This window comes from Vanacampus margaritifer, chromosome 1 (assembly GCF_051991255.1).
Source record: "Vanacampus margaritifer isolate UIUO_Vmar chromosome 1, RoL_Vmar_1.0, whole genome shotgun sequence".
NCBI lineage: Eukaryota > Metazoa > Chordata > Actinopteri > Syngnathiformes > Syngnathidae > Vanacampus > Vanacampus margaritifer.
In genome coordinates, this window is record NC_135432.1 from 55204069 (window position 1) to 55222139 (window position 18071).

At 42.1% G+C, this 18071-nt stretch overlaps 1 protein-coding gene across 5 annotated transcripts; it reads right to left on the reverse strand.

Moving 5' to 3' along the window:
• Window positions 1-47: 47 nt before the first annotated feature.
• Window positions 48-17801, reverse strand: cep170ba (centrosomal protein 170Ba). 5 transcript variants are annotated; one of them, XM_077555352.1, is made up of 19 exons: window positions 17616-17801; window positions 16403-16540; window positions 14446-14535; window positions 13310-13390; window positions 12738-12794; window positions 12417-12573; window positions 10672-10800; window positions 9532-10029; window positions 8484-9424; window positions 8183-8314; window positions 7351-7483; window positions 5647-7218; window positions 3127-3373; window positions 2900-3029; window positions 1793-1927; window positions 1621-1709; window positions 1450-1543; window positions 1326-1377; window positions 48-1247 (listed from the first exon to the last, which is right to left on the reverse strand). In XM_077555352.1, the coding sequence occupies exons 2-19, from the start codon at window positions 16505-16507 to the stop codon at window positions 1033-1035; spliced, it is 4857 nt and encodes a 1618-aa protein (XP_077411478.1). In that variant the 5' UTR covers window positions 16508-16540; window positions 17616-17801; the 3' UTR covers window positions 48-1032. The 5 variants fall into 5 exon arrangements, with proteins under 5 accessions (XP_077411478.1, XP_077411479.1, XP_077411480.1 ...); XM_077555353.1 differs by having other exon boundaries at window positions 8195-8314; window positions 8484-9427; XM_077555354.1 differs by having other exon boundaries at window positions 3127-3268; window positions 8484-9427.
• Between the last annotated feature and the right edge of the window lie 270 nt (window positions 17802-18071).

Below are 18071 nucleotides of genomic sequence, written 5' to 3' on the forward strand. Positions count from 1 at the left end.
CAATCAGAATTATGTTATTGCGTGGAACAGAAACAATAACAAGTCAGTCATATTTGCTAGTTCAATTTATTAAAAAAAAAAAAAAAAAAAAAAGACCCTCACAATTACTTGACACGATGACCAAACATAAAACAAGCGCATGCCAATGTGATTCTTTAGCAACAGAACAGATTGGCACACCGTTTACATTTCAGCTTTGTAACTTGGTCGGGATTAAAAGCAACTATCCCATCAAAGCAGATTAGCAGCAACGCGTCACACATTCACTTGTAAACAGCTTGCACTTGGGCTGCAAGAAGCATCCTAACACATCTTAGTGGCACTTGTAACAACGTCATCACAATCACATGTAACTTGGACCGGGAAGCGGAAGACCATCAACCGACCTTCGTCTCGCTGTCACACAGGTGAAACGTTGACGTGTGTAATGTTTGTAGTGCAAAAAGCCCCGGAACAGTCAGAGGCTTGGCTAACCGCTCCAAATTGCACAGAAACAACAGCACATTTCATGCATTACATCAGAGGTTTTACAGTCACTTATTTGGTTACCTTCCTTTTATTCAAATGGAAGGAATTGAAAAAAAAAAAAGATCTGATTGTAGTGTCCTCTAATGTCCCTGACAAAATATAAATAGTTGACATTCTTGTATAAATCTGGTGAAAATACATAGACATGAAAGAACATCTGTGAAGGAAAACACAAAATGAATTTTAAGGTGTGTTCCCTGAGGTGATTCATCCCAGGGGCTTTTTAGTTAGTTTTAATGCCACCAATTCATTTATCTTAAAAAAAAACAGTCACTTGAATTGGTCAAATTACTGGCAAATAACACACACAATCAAGTAGTGTTGAGGTCATTTGATGATGAAACCATTTCACCAAGTCCTCTTCTCAGACTGTGCTACTATGTTGGACATCTCTGTGGTGTTTTGTACGTGTATCACTTCCACTTTCCACCCTGCTCAATTTCACTTCCCGCCTTCCACGTGTGACACCTGTGTTTTGACGTCAAGGCTGAGCGGACGCGGATGTCAAACCAAGCGTCCTTCTCGGAGATCTTCTGGCGTCACGGCGGCCCTCCGCACGCTCTCCCCGGGCCTCGGACCGCCTCCTCGCCTAGAGGCCGAGTGGACCGTTCTCCAGTCCCGTGAGGTCGCAGGTCTGGAAGAGTGACCCCCTAGAGAGGTGGTGACCTCGGGTTCAGAGGACCGAGCGTCTGAACTGGGCTCCATGACTGTATTGATGACTGCGACGAAAAATACAAATTTATCTGGTGAATTATGATGATAAATTTTCAGATTTGGATCTGATCTGACTTGCTTACCCTCAAGTTGTCTTTGAACTCTCCTTAGTTCTTTCAAAATAGATGTAACATCCTGAAACATACACATGTGATTTGACCTTAGCTTGTCAACAGTAATAATTCAAATAAAGAAAATAACCCATACCTTGTTGGATGCTTTGACAACAGGCCCATCACCGTCCAAATGATCTTCAGCTTCAATTTGGTCCCAAACATCCATCCGGTCATGAAAGAGCACCCTGAACACAGCAAAGCAACAAGCTTCAAACAAGGTCTACAAATTGCATGCATGGCCTGTGCTCTCAAGGAATCGTACTTGATCTTCTCAGAAAGCTGCTCCGTGTTCTCTCTGATGGCCATGATGACCTGCGACACCGGGTTCAGCATGGGGTCCTCCAAGGTGACCTGCGCAAACCAGAAGGCAATCTATGATGATCGGAAACGGCTCACGTCAGACGTTTTTAGTGACGCGTGGCGTCGTGTCCGACCTCCGATCTGCTGTGAGGTTGCAGTGTGGCGTCCAGATCCTGGTCACTTGAGTGAAGGGAAGGTTCCGCTGGTGAAGAAGAACTTGGCGCGACTCTCTGATAGTTCAATCCCATCTCTGGGATACGCTGAACAAGCTGCGGAATGAGGGTGGGTGAGAATGAAGGTTGTTCAACAACAACAAAACTAACAGTGGTTCTTAATCTTGTTGGAGGTAGTGAACCCCACCAGTTTCATATGCGCATTAACCCATCTTTATTGAAAAATAAAAATTTATAATAAAACACATAATAATTAATTACATTATTATTATTTTTAAATTATTATTACGATTGTTTTTATTAAATTAATTAATAAATAAATTAATTACATTTAATTCTTTTTTTGGGGGGAATCATTTATTATGATTGTTTTTTATTCAAATAATAATTATTAACTACATTTAATTTATAATTTAAAAAAATCTTATTTATTATGATTTTTTAAAATTGAAGACATAGGTATAGGGTTTACTGGTGAACAAAATGAACAATGAGAGTAGCCTTTTCATTAAATCTGGATCTCTTCGCTTAAAATTCAGAACGTTTGTCTTTTTGTATTCCCCATCTCCATGCATCTTAAGGAAGTGTTTCTTTAGTTGTGCTGGACTAGAATTGCTCAACTTGCAGTTAGGACCCTGACTCCTATCACTGAACTCAACTCTATATTTATAGCGCACTTTAGAACAAGCACTGTTTTCTTAAAATGGAACCCAGGGGCAGCGCAGCAGTTACAATGAAAACAGCAGAGGCCCCAAAATTGAACCCTGTGGAACACCAGATGTTCCGTCATACAAGTGAAATCATATTGCACATATTCGTCCGGCCACTTTCTTTTTTTGCTTAACATAGTAAGTATGAAGGGACAATCATGACAGCCACACGGCCAAGATGGCCAAGCGGGGTGTATCATCACAAATCACATGAGTCAGGTGTGTGTCTTAAGTTCCACCGAACCCCTGGAGTTTGATGGAGCCCAGGTTAAGAACCACTGCTATAGCAACATCAGAATCCCTTTGAGAGTTACAAATTTTTTTAAAAGCAGCGACCGGTCTGAGAAAGTTTGCTTACCTTTTCATGAACTGTCACTGCAGAAGCGGGTACGCTACTCTCCCCTCTCAAATTGTGCGGGTCACCTTCTGTGACGTCATGAATCTCTCGGGCCAAGATGGCGAGATCTTTGGCCAGGTCTTGACTCAAGCTAGCAGAGAGGGAGCGCAAACTTGACCATTCTGACTTTGAGAATGTGCGGGCAGCAGAATTTGCCATGCAAAAATTTCAGCAATGACATTCCCTACCGTGCAATCTCAGCACTGTGGGTGGACCAGTTGTTCAGGCCCTCCTCATCCTGGTTTTCCTCCTCAGAATCCTTGCTGCGGGGCTTGGGCTGCAGCGGGACCACCGGGTGGGGCCGAGGCGGACGGTGTGGACTGTGGGAGGCTGAGGAAGGTTGGGAGCGTTTGTGTTTAGGAGCGCTTTGATTGGAGTCGTACTCCTCATCTGACGTGGAGGCATAGCCACAACCTTTCTGCCGTCTCCGGGAGCCTTTGGCAGCATGAATTGGTTTTGAGTTATGGAGGATTAGTAGGAGTGAAGGGACAAAAAAAAAAAAGGAGGGAGAGACAAACAGATTCCATCATAGTACGCCGAAGGGAAAATTTTGACACATGGGGTCCATGAACAGAGGCGGAGCTAAGTGGTGGCAGCCAGCTTTCATTGCAATGAAATCCAGTATTTGATATTTGTCGTGAGAACTAATCAAGATTAATCACTCTCACACTTTAGCACACAATCAACATGGCTGAGAAGTATTTTTTGTTCTTTTCATGCCTTTCACAGACACACTGAAAAAGTTCTGGCTCCGCCTCTGGCCACAAATGAGGAAAAATGTGGTGTGGAAGTGCTCACTTCTATATTGCTGAGTCATAAATATGAGAAATGAGCTAATTGTTATACAGTACTTCCACAGCACAGCAGCTGAATCCAGACGAGAACACTATTGAGCTTGAACGCACCTTTTAGAATCAATTTCCCAGCAGTATGTAAATAGTCTTAGTGGCGCTCATTGTGCAGATGAATGTAGGTGTTATTATTGTTAGTAAAAGTATTAGATCCGTTCCCACATAAAGCTTCATTAAAAAAAAAAAATACTGCCTGAGTAGAGACATCATTAATGAGATATCAATTAAAAACCTCTAAAGAACCAAACCAATTCATCGCTGGTTCAGACCTTGAAGTCCCAAGTTCTGGTCTCTCAACCAATAACGACATATTTGAAATGATAAGAAATATCGCATTTTAGGGGGAAAATCATTCAATCATACTAACATTGTTGCTGGCATATTCACTTCAGGAGTCACATTTTGCATAGGTGTTCATTTTCATAGCATTTTTTTTTGTATTACTGGAATATAAATATAATAATCAAATACATTCTGTAATTCAATGTTGTTCTTGTGTCAAAATAAATGTGCCTCAAAAAGTGCTTAGGTACATTCCGTGTCAATTCACACAAATCCCACACCTCTTCAATTTGCCAGATTTTTATTTAATCAATTCCTTCCTGTCGAAAGGAAGAATCTGAAGTTTGAGCCTCCTAGTTAAAAAGTTTTTCGTGTTACGACCCTTCAAAGTTTGGGTGTCATGCCCACTTTTGAGATCCGCAACTTACACACAAAATTTGGACCATATTTGCAGGCCCCAATGCTTTTGTTTTAAGGTATGTACAGACCTGTAAATTGCTGGTCTATCAGAATCTGCACTTATGATTTTACAAGTAGCATAAGTGTAATATTTTTAGAGATATTAACCCTTTAAATGTGGACTTTTTTTCTGTTAACATTTGGGGGCCCATATCTTATAAATGTTTTGTGTTGTTGGGGTTAAACTGATTTATCATCATATTTGGGAACTCTGCTATGTATTTAGTGAGTTTAAATGCACTTAGGCCTTTGGTGGGGATACAGGACGGCTCCAAACATGGCTAAGGGACAAAATGAACATTTCGGACCTCCTACTTCAGGCTATTGGTTGGCCATGTGGGAACATGATGACGAGAAATCGCCTTTAATCACCATTCTGAGCCAATAAAAGCTTTGATGATTAAACTCCTTCACTAAAAAAAATAAGCTTTTGCATATACCGGTAGTACTATTTTTGAAAATCCTGAGTCCACTGTTTTAACTGCCTATTCATGTTTCTGGCAGTAAAAACAGACCCACAAAATTAAATACAGATTAGAGGGTGTGCATCTTGACACTGAATGACCCTAAAAAGTGTTTATGAACTACATTGATAGTGAATGTCAACATCCACATTCTCATATAGGGCTAATTACTTTTTTAAAATTATACTCACTTGCTGTGCTGCTGGTATATTTGGCACTTTTAGTGAGTTTAGTGAGGCCTTTGGTGGGGATACAGGACGGCTCCAAACATGGCTAAGGGACAAAATGAACATTTCGGACCTCCTACTTCAGGCTATTGGTTGGCCATGTGGGAACATGATGACGAGAAATCACCTTTAATTACCATTCTGAGCCAATAAAAGCTTTGATGATTAAACTCCTTCACTAAAAAAAATAAGCTTTTGCATATACCGGTAGTACTATTTTTGAAAATCCTGAGTCCACTGTTTTAACTGCCTATTCATGTTTCTGGCAGTAAAAATAGACCCCGCAAAATTAAAAACAGATTAGAGGGTGTGCATCTTGACACTGAATGACCCTAAAAAGTGTTTATGAACTACCTTGATAGTGAATGTCAACATCCACATTCTCATATAGGGCTAATTACTTTTTTTTTTTAAATTATACTCACTTGCTGTGCTGCTGGTATATTTGGCACTACTGGAGCGTCCACGGGTGATTGGTGTTCTGGTGAGTGAGGGTTTCAGCGGCCTTTCGCCAGGTTTGGACCCAAGAGCAGATGTCTTGTGAACGGAGCCGCTTCCAGACTCTGCGTTACGGTTTGGGAATGCTGTGCTCTTTCCTGCCCACTGCGGGGCGGAGGAGCTCTCCGTGTCACTGGTTGTGTGGAAGGAACTTGCCCGCCGGCGAGGCATAGCCAGCATATCCCACCTGGAGAGTTTTTTGGTTTCTTTAGCAGGGACATTAGCCGCCTCCTGGGAGAGCCTGTCCGTTTCTGTGGTCTCGTTGTCGGAGGCCTCGCCCAGGCGGGCTCGCCGGAGCATGGAGGCCCGGGTAGGTCTAGGTGCTGAAAAGCTGTTGACACGGGTCAAAGTTTGGGTCACCCTTGAACTCTTAATATCATCCCGCTGAATGGGCACAGTGTATTTTCTTTGTGTGTGTGTGGAGTTTGATTCCTGATCAGAGTACCGAACGTTGGAGCTCTGAGGGTCGTCACTCAGGTCAGCAGAACCGCATTTGCCGATACTACGCCTTAGTCCAATCTGTTTTCTGAGGGGCTCGGTCTTTGCTAGATGCTGATGGTTCAAAACAGAAGACTGGTGGTTTGAGTAGGGATTAGAAATACTGCCCGAAGATGTCTCCCTTTGGAGACCTCTCGCCAGAGGTTTTTTAGTCAGCGGGTTGGATCTGGTCTGAGTGCTCTGCTGACTGAGTGTACTGGAGGAATCCACATCAGACTCCCCTGAGAGGGAGTCTGGTACGGGAGAAGGGGTGGTCCCTGATTGGCCTGCTTGGATCTTGGCCTCCAGAACAGCTAGGACATCCTCAGTCTCTTTGAGGAAAGAATGAGTGTCCTGGCTGCAGGTTGGCTGGAATAAATCCGGATCAGGGTCTCTGTGAGAGGAGATGTTGGGCAGTCTGGCGCTGCTCGGCTGCTCCGTGTTGAAGCTCTCTTGTCTGACTAAAGAGGATATTGCGCAGTCCTTGGACTCAGAGCTCTGTGTTTCCTGGCCCAGAATAGGAACAGACATGCTGGGCCTGACTTTTCCTGACTCCTGGCTCCCTCTCCGCTTGGTCAAAGTAGCTGTTGAGAAGGTTTTGGGAGATTGTTTTTTCTCAGTCTTTGTTTCATTTGAGGCTCCATATTCTGTTTCGGGGGTGTCATCTTCTGAATCAATGTAGAATGCTTTGGATTTGTCCGACTGTGTGACCTCCTCTTTATTTTGTCTCTTTCCTGTGTCTGAAAGCGGCCTCCTCCGCTGCTCTACGATGGAGCCATCGTCAGACTTGCTGGCATCACTCAGACTATCAGGCTCCACGTCATCCTGCACAGACAATCTATGAACGCCATCATGAGAGTCGGCGGCCACCAAGATGCTTTCCTCTACATCAAATGTTGAATGTGGATCATGTTGAATATGAATGCTGGGAGCTGGAACGTCACTCTTCTCCCGGGCTCTTGGAACTTCGGAGTCGACGCCGTCATGATTTTGGCTGAGTTTGGCCATGACTGTGGTCCGTGCTACAGTCAAACAGTTATTAATGCATGTTTGCATATTAAACACACATTTTTTACAACAGAAAATAAATTTCATATTCATCAGGACAGCTTATTATCATTTCAAATAGATTTATGTTTCATCAGGTATCTTACCGGTTCCTGACAGCTCCATCTGGGAGGGCCTATCAAAGTGGCCAGACGACGGACCAGACTCCACGTCTACTAAGCTCGCCCAGCAAGACATCCATTTTGGAGCGCCCTGCATCACTGCACCTGCTATCGGAACCTGCGTAGCGGAAAACAACTTATTGTGGGTGTAAAATACTCAGATAAAGCACAGCTGTTTTTTTTTTTTGTTTAAATGGTGAACAAACAAAGATGAGGAACACAATGGAATCAAAACATACAGTATTATACAGTTACATTAGGTACAATTGCACATGCTAATGACTTCCGCTACAAGAGTTCAATTCAGTATCTTTTTAAAAACATTTTTAAAGATAATGCTCAGTTTTGATTGACATAGCGAGAGAAGTGTTTTTTTTTCCTTCTTTTTTAATTATAGTTGCAATTTGTGTTTTTGTAAATATACCTTCTTAACTATTTTGGTAACCGTAACTATATTATAAATAAATAAATAAATAAGTTGCGTGATATTGCAAGTTCCATACAACTTTAACAACAATAATAAACATTGTTGGATTAATACCCCTTCAACAGTCAATCCAAACTGAGAATGGTACTTTTAAACTTCTTTTGGACATCAGATGGTGCAGGTGACCCTAATGCATTGTCTGGAGTTTGGTGATTTGTTTTTATACCATGCTAGATTAAATCAAACCATGAATATCCCAAAGTGTGTGAGAAGAGAGAAATGTAGGGAATCAAAAGACAGATTGAGGCCCAATTAACTGGCCTGATTTTAAAATAATGAAAAACTTGATTGTCCCACCCACCCCTCTCAAATCCGAGCAGGAGGGTTTACCTTCCGCCTCACCTCCCCACTGCTACTCTGCCTATGCTGATCCCTGCCCTCAACAATACCAGGCCTAAATGTTGCTGATGTATCTGCTTCACTGTGGTTGGTTCGCTCTGGATTCTCAACAACACCAAACACCTGGAACAAAGCATTACATGTGAGTAATCGGGGCTGCCAAAATCCATGGTTCCCTTTCCGGGGAGGGACCTTAATCCTGTTCAATTTGGAGAGCAAACGTGGTCTGGTGGGTTTTACTCTGCAAAGGAAATCCACAACAGTGGTGCATACACAAGTATAGAAAACTTGCCTTATCAATCTTGTTTCGTGCCTCTTCAAGCTCCTTATCTGGGACATCTGCATCAATTGTGTAGGTTCCTGCCTCACTCAAAGTGTCGTCTTCTACATTTCTCGGGCCGCCATGGGTCACCTTGACCTCTCCACTCGGAAACATGAGTGGCATCTTAGGCACCTGGAGGGGAACGGGCTGGTGGATAGGAGAGGAAGTCTTGGGTAGAAGGGAAGGATCAACTCCAGGAGGGCTGGTGAAAGTCTGATCAGGCTTTGAGACGACTGATGTTTCAGTTTCAGGTTTTGTTGGTGGACAAAATGCTTTTTTCTCCTCGTTAGGAGAAGATGTCTGCTTTGTCTGTTTGTCTCTTTGTCTGAGCCATTCAGTAGTAAATTCCTTTGCCAGTTTGGATCTTCGGCCCACACTGCTAAAAGGCCTTGCAGAAACGGCGGATGAGGACCGTGATGAAAAGCCGGTGCTAATTCGCTCCTCTGTCTTTTCCCGTCGCAGGGAGCCAGCTCTGTGAGACCCAGTGGTAGCATGCGCTTTGAGGGGAATCGTGTACCGTTGGGATGGGGGAGTACTACCGGCTGCAGGCTGGACTTGCTTCTCACCAGCTGGACTTGAGCTTTTCCTGGCCTTTTCCAGCTGGGTTCTGAGGTTCGGAGGCTCCGATGGGGTGGTCTGGGAACGTTTCCTTCTGGGGTTGTCATCAGAATGCTCATCATAAAATTCGATGACAAACGCTCGGTGAGGATCTGCCTTGCCAGCACCGGATTGAGACTGTGGGGGAAAGTAGGAGGAGGGCTGGTCGGAGTCAGTGAAGCGCTGAGGAGGGGAGGCTCTCTGTGGCTGCAGTGAATTCTGGGAGTGAATGGGAGGTTGTGACTGTAGAAAAGTCTGCTCATTGATTGGGGGACCTTCTGAACCAATTCCAACGCTGTTTTCATAGCGGTTTGCTGCTGATGAAAGAACATAAGGAAAAAGTTTCTGCCAGCCCAATTAAAAAGGATTTTTGACGTCTATAGCCGTCAATGGCAATGAATGAGACATCTTTTGTACTCACCCTTGGTTGTCTTCAGAAGTGACGGATCACTGTTGTCACTGAAGATATTTTCACCCTGTGACCTTCTCCTCGTCAGGTTAGTAGCAGTACTTTGAACCAGCCAGTCAGCAACCTTACTTTCAGCTGAAATCACCTCAGTGGGCGTGGTCACAGCCTCAGGAGGAGGAGTCTTACGCTGCTGACGAAACGAGAACTTTGTGACGTGGTCCTTGATCTTCATTTTGCCGGGGGTGCATTCATCAAATTCGATAGTGAAAGATGCATGACTTTGAACCACAGGAGGCGTGGGCGTGGATGGAACTTGGTCGGAGGGATCTTGGGTGTCCTTTGTGGGGACTTCCTGAACTTGCAACTCTGGCTTTTTGGAAAGTCGCTGCTGGACCTCTTTTGTAGGGATCTCGAAGTAGCTGGGCTCCTGGCGGTAGGAGAAGATGGACTTGCCCTGATTGTCGGACAAAGAACTGCTGAGCTCATATCTGGAAACGTCTTTACCAGATTCTGGTGGCAAGAATGAGATACAGCAAATAATATCATTAATTATGGTTCAACGCACTGTAGTCCAAACTGTATTTCAGAACTGACCAAAGACAAACAAAACAAGCATATTCAAATTCTTGTTTTGAGCCTTTTGGAAACAAGTCCAAAAATATATGTTTGAATTAAACTGGCACGTTCAATCAAATGGCTCATTGAAGGGCACATCCCGCCTGCTCGAACGTTAGCCAATAGGGATATCAACATATATAATCACCAAAAGAGAAAACCATTGATACTTTACAAAGTTGCTGAATGCAGCCCAAAACAGCTCATTTAATCTCTGTTACTGCTGCACAATATGAGGCTAACAATCAAGCTTCCAAACCCCTTCAGCAGCTTACAGGGTCATAATCCATCACGAGGCAGACAGGCACTGCCCATTGGCCTGGCATGGTAAGAGCTGGCTCACATTCCACAACTGGTAGCCAGAGATGTGCCTTGGGCACATTATCCCATCTTTCAGTGACCCACAAAGGGCACGGATAGTGATGCCACAGAAAAGCATGTCAAATTTAATTAGGTTCGAATTTGCAGATGCATTCAATAAATACATTTTAAAAAAAGAAACCCAGTTAGACAAACTTGTGATATATATTCTCAGACCTGGAGTCTGTAGGTCAGTAGATTTTCCGCTCCGGTTGTGGATTTTAGTGGCTGGATCCTCATCCTCTCCCCACCAGGATGGCTGGCCATAAAGAGGAGTTGGCTTGGATATCGGTGTATCTGTAGCACCTAAATGACAAACACAAAGTGTTAGCCTCGCAGATAGACTCATGCATAGGAAATGGAAAAAATGTTTTTTTGTCTTTTAATGGTTTTCAAAATCTTGTTACAACAATTGTGTGACATGATGGGGATAAAAAGGTTCAACCATCTGACACAGATGCTATCATGCATGCCGTATAAAGATAATCCTGATACAAGAGGGGATGAAGCTAATCCTAATCTTCAAAGCAGAAGAAGAATACAGTATAATGAATAACTATTGTGTCTCTAAATTAAGGAATCTTCCATCCAAAAAGAGTCTCTGCTCTGATAAATAAATGAATGGCAGACCACGGACCCAGGGTGCTTTTATTTGAACTCAGATACTGCACTTCAGCCACGTGTGTGGTGGATGTCATCACATTCCATTCATACACTGCCTTCCAAATGATTATGCAAATGGCGCTCTGCATAATTTTCAAGTCATGAAATAGAGAATAGTTTGAATGTTTTTGAACAAACCTCCCAATGATATACTGTATTTTTTTTTTTCAAAAATAAAAAAATATTTTTTGTTAAAGGTTTTAAACATACATGCAGGTTCAGACTCAATTTAGATTTGCTCCATTATATGTAAGAACTTTCTTCTGGTCTCTATTCAATTGAAAAGTTTCCCACTTTTACTTTGTCAAAATAAGTCATGTTTTCCAAAAGAAGTACTATTTCTTTAATGCTTTAATGAGTCACACCCTGTAAATGTGCAGTGTCTCGCCCTGCAGACAGCGGCAGGACTGGACAAACTCCACATCCTGAGCAGCTGGATGGGAAAACACGCAGGAGAACACAGAAAAGATATTTATAGCTCTCTTTCAAGTTGAGACAGAGTCAGGCCAGATTTGTCTAAGTGACTAACTCACACAAAACTAAACAAAAATACCAAAACATGAAAGTGCCACTTCCAGAGCTTTTATATTTGTTCATATTTGGAGTCAATGAGAAGTTTGTGAGAATAAGTTTGTCAATGAGGATGTTCGCAAACTATTTTAAGCACAACTCTGATCTCATAGGGGTTATTATGGAGCAGGAAAAAATGTGAACAGCTGGAGGAGCTTCCTTTTCTGACAATTCTTGAACTTTTTCTTATGTTGTAAAATAGGATTTGTTAAGATTCGTGCAGCTAACAGAAGCTTAGATGGCGCCATGAGAAGAACGCTGAAGTCCCACATCAGCTACACGTGCCCATGTGAAGAACTGGCACCAGAACCCATATACACAGCTTTAAGAACCTTAATGGGCGTGCATCCAAAAAGGCCTCCTTGTCAGCTGACAGACATGGCTGACAAAGATAAGAACTTGGTCTTAACCTTTTCACCCCTCCTGCGACTTCACTTTGCTAAGTCAACTTGTGCAGAAAGTCTATTTCTTTACCGACAACACACTTAGAAACATCATTTCAGAAAAGGTTTCATACAAAGCGATCGGGCCCGTATACACAACACAGCGATTCAAGTCAGCGAGAGCAGCCCTCATGCTCAAATGAGTTTCAATCAATTCCACTAAAAACAGTTCCGCTTATGCAACCTGAATAACTGTTTCCAAAGCAGCTAACTGTAATGAGAGCTGGTGTAAGGGCTCGCTAATACCTGTAAGTGAAAGGGCTTTGCGGTCGCCCTTCTGAGGTAGCTTGGCAATGGAAATGGCCTCTTTGCTCTTCTCTGGGCTCTGAACCTGCTGCTTGACCTTCACGCGGGCCTCCAGGGCTTTGAGACCGAGCTGCAACTGGCTGGTGTACTTCTCATGCTGAGCAGAGTGCGAGAAGGGAAACGGGATGTGAAGAACTGCTCAAGCTACAAGATGATGAACAACTTGGGATTGATTGTTCATATTCGAAGCAAATTTATGATTGCATGTATGTTTCACGAATGACAAACATTTTAACAAGGCTCGTCTAAAAACCTCCTTACCTTAAGAGCCTCCTCTGGCACCTTGTGTTGACTCTTCTCCAGGATATATACATGAGCATGTGGGCAGCAGTTAAAGTAGAACAACGACATCCACACCTGTTCAAACATTTGTTCATAAACGAACAGACTTTATGGCATTTGAACTTTAAGTGTACAATGTCGTATGTCAGAAAATAAAGTCATTTTTGAAAAGCAGTTTCAACGCCACATGCCACGTGTGGCGTATTCAATTTCCGCCATGTTATCTAAATTAAATTCCACCTCCCACAAGCTTTCAACTGTGAGGATGGGGTCAAAGGGTGCAGGAGATTTTCAGTTTGCATTTGACAATAATCTAAAACGCCTGACTGGAAAACCACAAGGGATTAACATGCCTACGTAGGCAGAGGCCAACAAAGGGAAAATGTTGAATATTGGTGACGCAAGCAGAAGCCGATTGGTGCCTCATTCCAGCCTGGGCAGTAGGCTTAAGCCAGGAAGAGTACCATGAAATACAACACATTTAAACTAACTTCAACTGGTGAGATACATCATTGAGGTTAAAGAGGCCTTCTTTTTTTTTTTTAAAGGATATCATAACCAAAGCGGATGACATCTGAAAGCTTGAGGGTGATGTACGTCTGGTCCGGAATTCTGAGGTCATTCACGAAAGTCTGGAAGAAAACCCCACATACGTAAATAAACACTTAAAGCAGATATGATAGCGCTTCTTGCTCACTCATGCGTTAGCCCAGATGCCATAAGGTGCTTTGCAATTGGCGTTCTTCCCATTGAAAGCTAATCCAGTGATACATTGAAACTGATGAGATTATGTCCTTACGCAAGAGCAGTGACAAACATAAAAGTGAAACCACATTCAACTACAGTGTAACTGTGCACTGAAACTGTAAATGATGATATATTTCGCAAAAACTACTCATTGATGAAATTTTGCATGACAACAGTAGTCAGGAGGGAGCATGGAACTTGTTGAAGTCATGTTGAATTACTGTTTCAGGTCCTCACACTGCTATGCTCTGATTAGTTTGTGACACTCACTGGGAGAACAATGAGCAACATCTCTGAACACTCAATTCTGAGTTCATTGGGGATAATGAAGCAGCAGACAGGAGACAGGGGAGGACATTTAGAAAAGACACTTGATTACAGTTGTCCAAACCATAACTGTCATTTTGTGGTTAAAGGAAAGAATTCTTGACAATAATATGACAATAATATGTTCTATGCGGCCCCACTAGTCTAAATTTGGTATTCTGATTTATATTATGTTAGTGAAATACGATTTAAGCAGCAAAATCCAGCAGTTCTTTTAAATATCAGAAGGCAGCCATTTTGACAATTGCTGTCGAGTGAAAATGACAAGTCTCGGGTAACAACCAATCACAGCTCAGCTTCAGAAAACAGGTGAGTTGTGATTGGTCATTGCCTGAGCCTTGCGCAACTGTGATGTCATCTTCAGTCAACAGCAAGTGGCAAAATGGCCGCCTTCTGAGATGTGTAAAAAAAAATAAAGGCTGGATTTTGCTGCATAACTCATTTCACAAATGTAATATTAATCAGAATGTAATGTTTAGACTAGTGAGATCACATTTAACATATTATTGTCAAGAAATGTTTAAGGTCGACTTTCCTTTTAAGGAACAGTACCCGACCGGAGACTGTATGCCGGACCTATCACTCTGGCCGGAGGTGGCCTCGACTTACTTACCCCGTTCAAGCTGCCCAGATCTTTCACCATGTGTTCATCTGCATTTGGGTCATAGTTGATCACAGCGTGCTGTTTGTCAACACTTCGGGACTGCAAAGGACAAAGGAATTTCCATTACGGGCAATTAAATCAATTGAAATGAGCTGGAATCGGGTTTAACACGGCTGCCACACAGTAAGAAGATCCATGTTGGAATACGACTCTTCCAGACTTTTGCTGATATCCTGAGAATGTGCTTCTGTCTCAATACTTCTTCGCCCGTTACTGTGTATGCAAACCGAGCGAGAGATTGGGACTGATGTACTTTCATTTTGCCGCTCATTAACCACTCAGGGCCTCTGCCTGACAAAAATCACGAGCAGGCAAAATCGCTTACACCCTTCAACGGGCCTTTTATCTGGATAGAAACAGCGGGTCCGATGTGGATTGTGTGTGTTGTCCTATCTGCGCTTTCAACTTTCTGGTGAATGGCTTGCTTGCTGGCCTGAGGCGGAGGACTTAATGAAACAGTTTACCTACTTGATTAGGTTAACAGTGCAGCAGCACTGACACATTCCTTACTCTGGGCCTCTGACTGTTTGAAGACAAATCACTTTTGCACTGCTTGAGCAGAGAGAATGTCTCAACTGTGGCACTAGGAAACAGCAAATAGGCCATTGAACTCGAGACCAATGACAAAAGGGGAGATACAGTATGTGTTCTAATTGCTAGTCCGACTTGGATACTCGCTGACAGTTGTCTGGGTAATTCCAAACATGCAAGCGTTATTTGATACCATTTTCATGCCAAACAGGATTCTCTCAGTATCGCACTTATGAAGAGCTACGGAAAATATTTCAAGAATTAAACCGTTAAATAGTTTAGGGGCTTTTGTGCTGAGTAAAGCAACGCTTAAAAATAACATTAAATAAACAACTACACCATTTTAAAGGGGGATTTTTTTCCCCACTGAACACTGAGTTTGATTGAACATTTAAGAGCATTACACAATGTCACAATCGCAATGCATGCTGGGAGCCTGCGCCAGGGTTATTTTAATGAATAAAATAAAAACGAAAAAGCTTAAAAAAAAAATTTAAAAAAATAAATAACAAACTACAATTTATGTTTACAAAGCTAAGTAAAACTAACTATGATTATAGCAAAAATGTCCTTCATTTTAGTCTTTGGTAATTCATTTTAAGGCATGAGCCTTTGGGGATGATTTTAAATGTGGTTTTAAGTATATCTATTTAACCGGAATAAGGGCATTTGAAAGTGTCACACAGAAATGATGTCATCTAGCAGCAGCCAATAGAAAAGCACCTTCAGCTGATGTTGCTCCGAGATGACAACGAAATGCAACGCTAGGTAAGAATTTAGTTACTTTTCTCATTTTATCATGGTTTTTATTAAATATTACGCACAAGCAGAGGTGGCAAATCCAGGTCCAGAAAGTAAAAACCGTCACAGTTTGGCTTTAACCCCAGGTGGTAGCTAGCTGGCTAGCATCAATGGCTAAAGCCAAACTGTGGCAGGGTTTTTAACTTTCTGGACCTGGATTTGCCACCTCTGTGCACATAAATACACATAAAAAAATAAAAAATAAATAAATGAATAAATGGAAAAAAACAAAAAATAATACTGAAACTAACTAGTAAAAATTAACAGAACCACCCTGAAAACTAATTACAATTTACAAAATAAATAAATAAAAATCAAAACGAAATAAAAATTAACTAAAATGAAAATTCCAAAACTATAATAACACTAGCCTGCGCCTGGTGTGTTTGACACATTCATGCAACTAGTTGCCCCGTCACACATCACAGGGTCCGTTGTAATCATTTATGAAAAGATTATACAGGGAGGCGGGCAGCGTTCATTTAACACTCTGCTGCGGTTTGGTGTGTCAACCTCAGCATCACCTAGGTGAGCCTTCGCTCCCAAAAATACACACATTAGCACACACACACACCTGCAGCATTAGCTCGCAGTCGTCCCGGCCAACAAAGATCATCTCCCGTGGCAACCGGTGGCGCGTGCCTGAGCTGCTGACCAGAAACCATGACGTCACGCTCATCCTGGTGCTGCGAGTCAGGATCTTCTTGGCATCCTGAAACATAAACAGATACCAAGAAAGACATAAATCCGCTGCCAAGTTGCATTAAACAGTCAAGTCAATTATTGTTCACAGCACATCAGTGTGCCACCATCCAGTGTGCAGCAAATAAAATAAAATAATAATAATCATGTTTCTTTTTCTTCCCAGATTTAAATAATGTAGATGTTTTTGTTTTTAAAATCACAAACATTTTTTATTTTTACAACAAAAACTTCAGTCTCAAAAAGTTAAATGAAAACTTGAACGAGTAAATAACTCAAAATTGTTTTCTACAGTAAATAAAGTTTAAAAATTTCAAATTTGTTACCGGCTCGACCAAAAATGGGTCTATCCCTAATCTAAATGATTCATTTCCACTGAATTGCTCTGAAAATGACTCATTTATAGCCAATAATGTATCTTTATTAATCTATGTCAACCACATATAGTGTCAGGCAGAAAAATTAAAGGTATTTCCACTAGATGGCAGCAGGTACAAAATTAACCTGTTCATCCACTTTTTTGTGACATTTTTGTTTGTGAGACTTTCTCTCAATGTAAAATATGTGCCTTTGGCTTATTAAATATTGGGAAACATTAGCTCATCTCAGCTAGGTTGAACCTGTTTATCCAAACAATTCCAGTCAGGCAGTTATTACTATACAGCCCAAGCTGTTAATATATTTGAGTTTGTAATGTAGTGGGGAAGAATAGAGCAGGTAAGGGGTTGACAAGTCACGTGCATGTTGAGGACTATACAGAATACAGCAGAAATTCAAATCATTAAATGAAGTCGCATTCGAACTTCATTTCAAGGCCGTCTGTTTAGGTATGTTTCAAACCTGTCGCAATAACGTAGGGCATTCGTTGAACTTTGGCTGAAAAGGAAACTTCCGAAGCTCGCGGGTTGTTCCTTCCTGAAAGCGTTCTCTCGCATTTGGAACTCTTGGTAGATTTAAACTTAATATTTCGAAGCCAGACGTAAAACTCAATATGTTTTTCCAAGTTAAGTCGGGGCTGGTGGACTTGTTTTGGTTGCGACCGAAACCAGCCTTTTCCCTACGACATTCCCCGAGCACTAACGTACCTGTAAAGCCTTCTCCGTCTTACTCCTGAGGGAAGCCAGCGTTTCGCGTCTTGGTAAACGTGAAATTCGACGACCAACATGTACAGGTGACGGTGGCCAGGTAGATTTCGCTCACACCCTCTTTTTTTTTCCTCAGGGGAATGACAACCGGGCGAAACTCCACGACGCTTCTCCGCCTCCCGACTCCATGACGTCACTTGACAAGTACTGCCAAACCCGTCTCAAATGGACGAGGGCTCCCCCTGCTGCAAATTTCTTCCATTAAAAAGAGCGTGCCAATTTTAGGACGATTTGAATTTGACGCGGAAAATAAATAAACAAATGGTTGTCATTTAATGAAATTCAGCTGTACATAATAATAATAATAATAATAATAAAACCAAATAAATAATAATGACACTTTCAGGCGCACGTTTGAATAAATTGCTGCCCAAAACGTGAGCATTGTCATTTTGT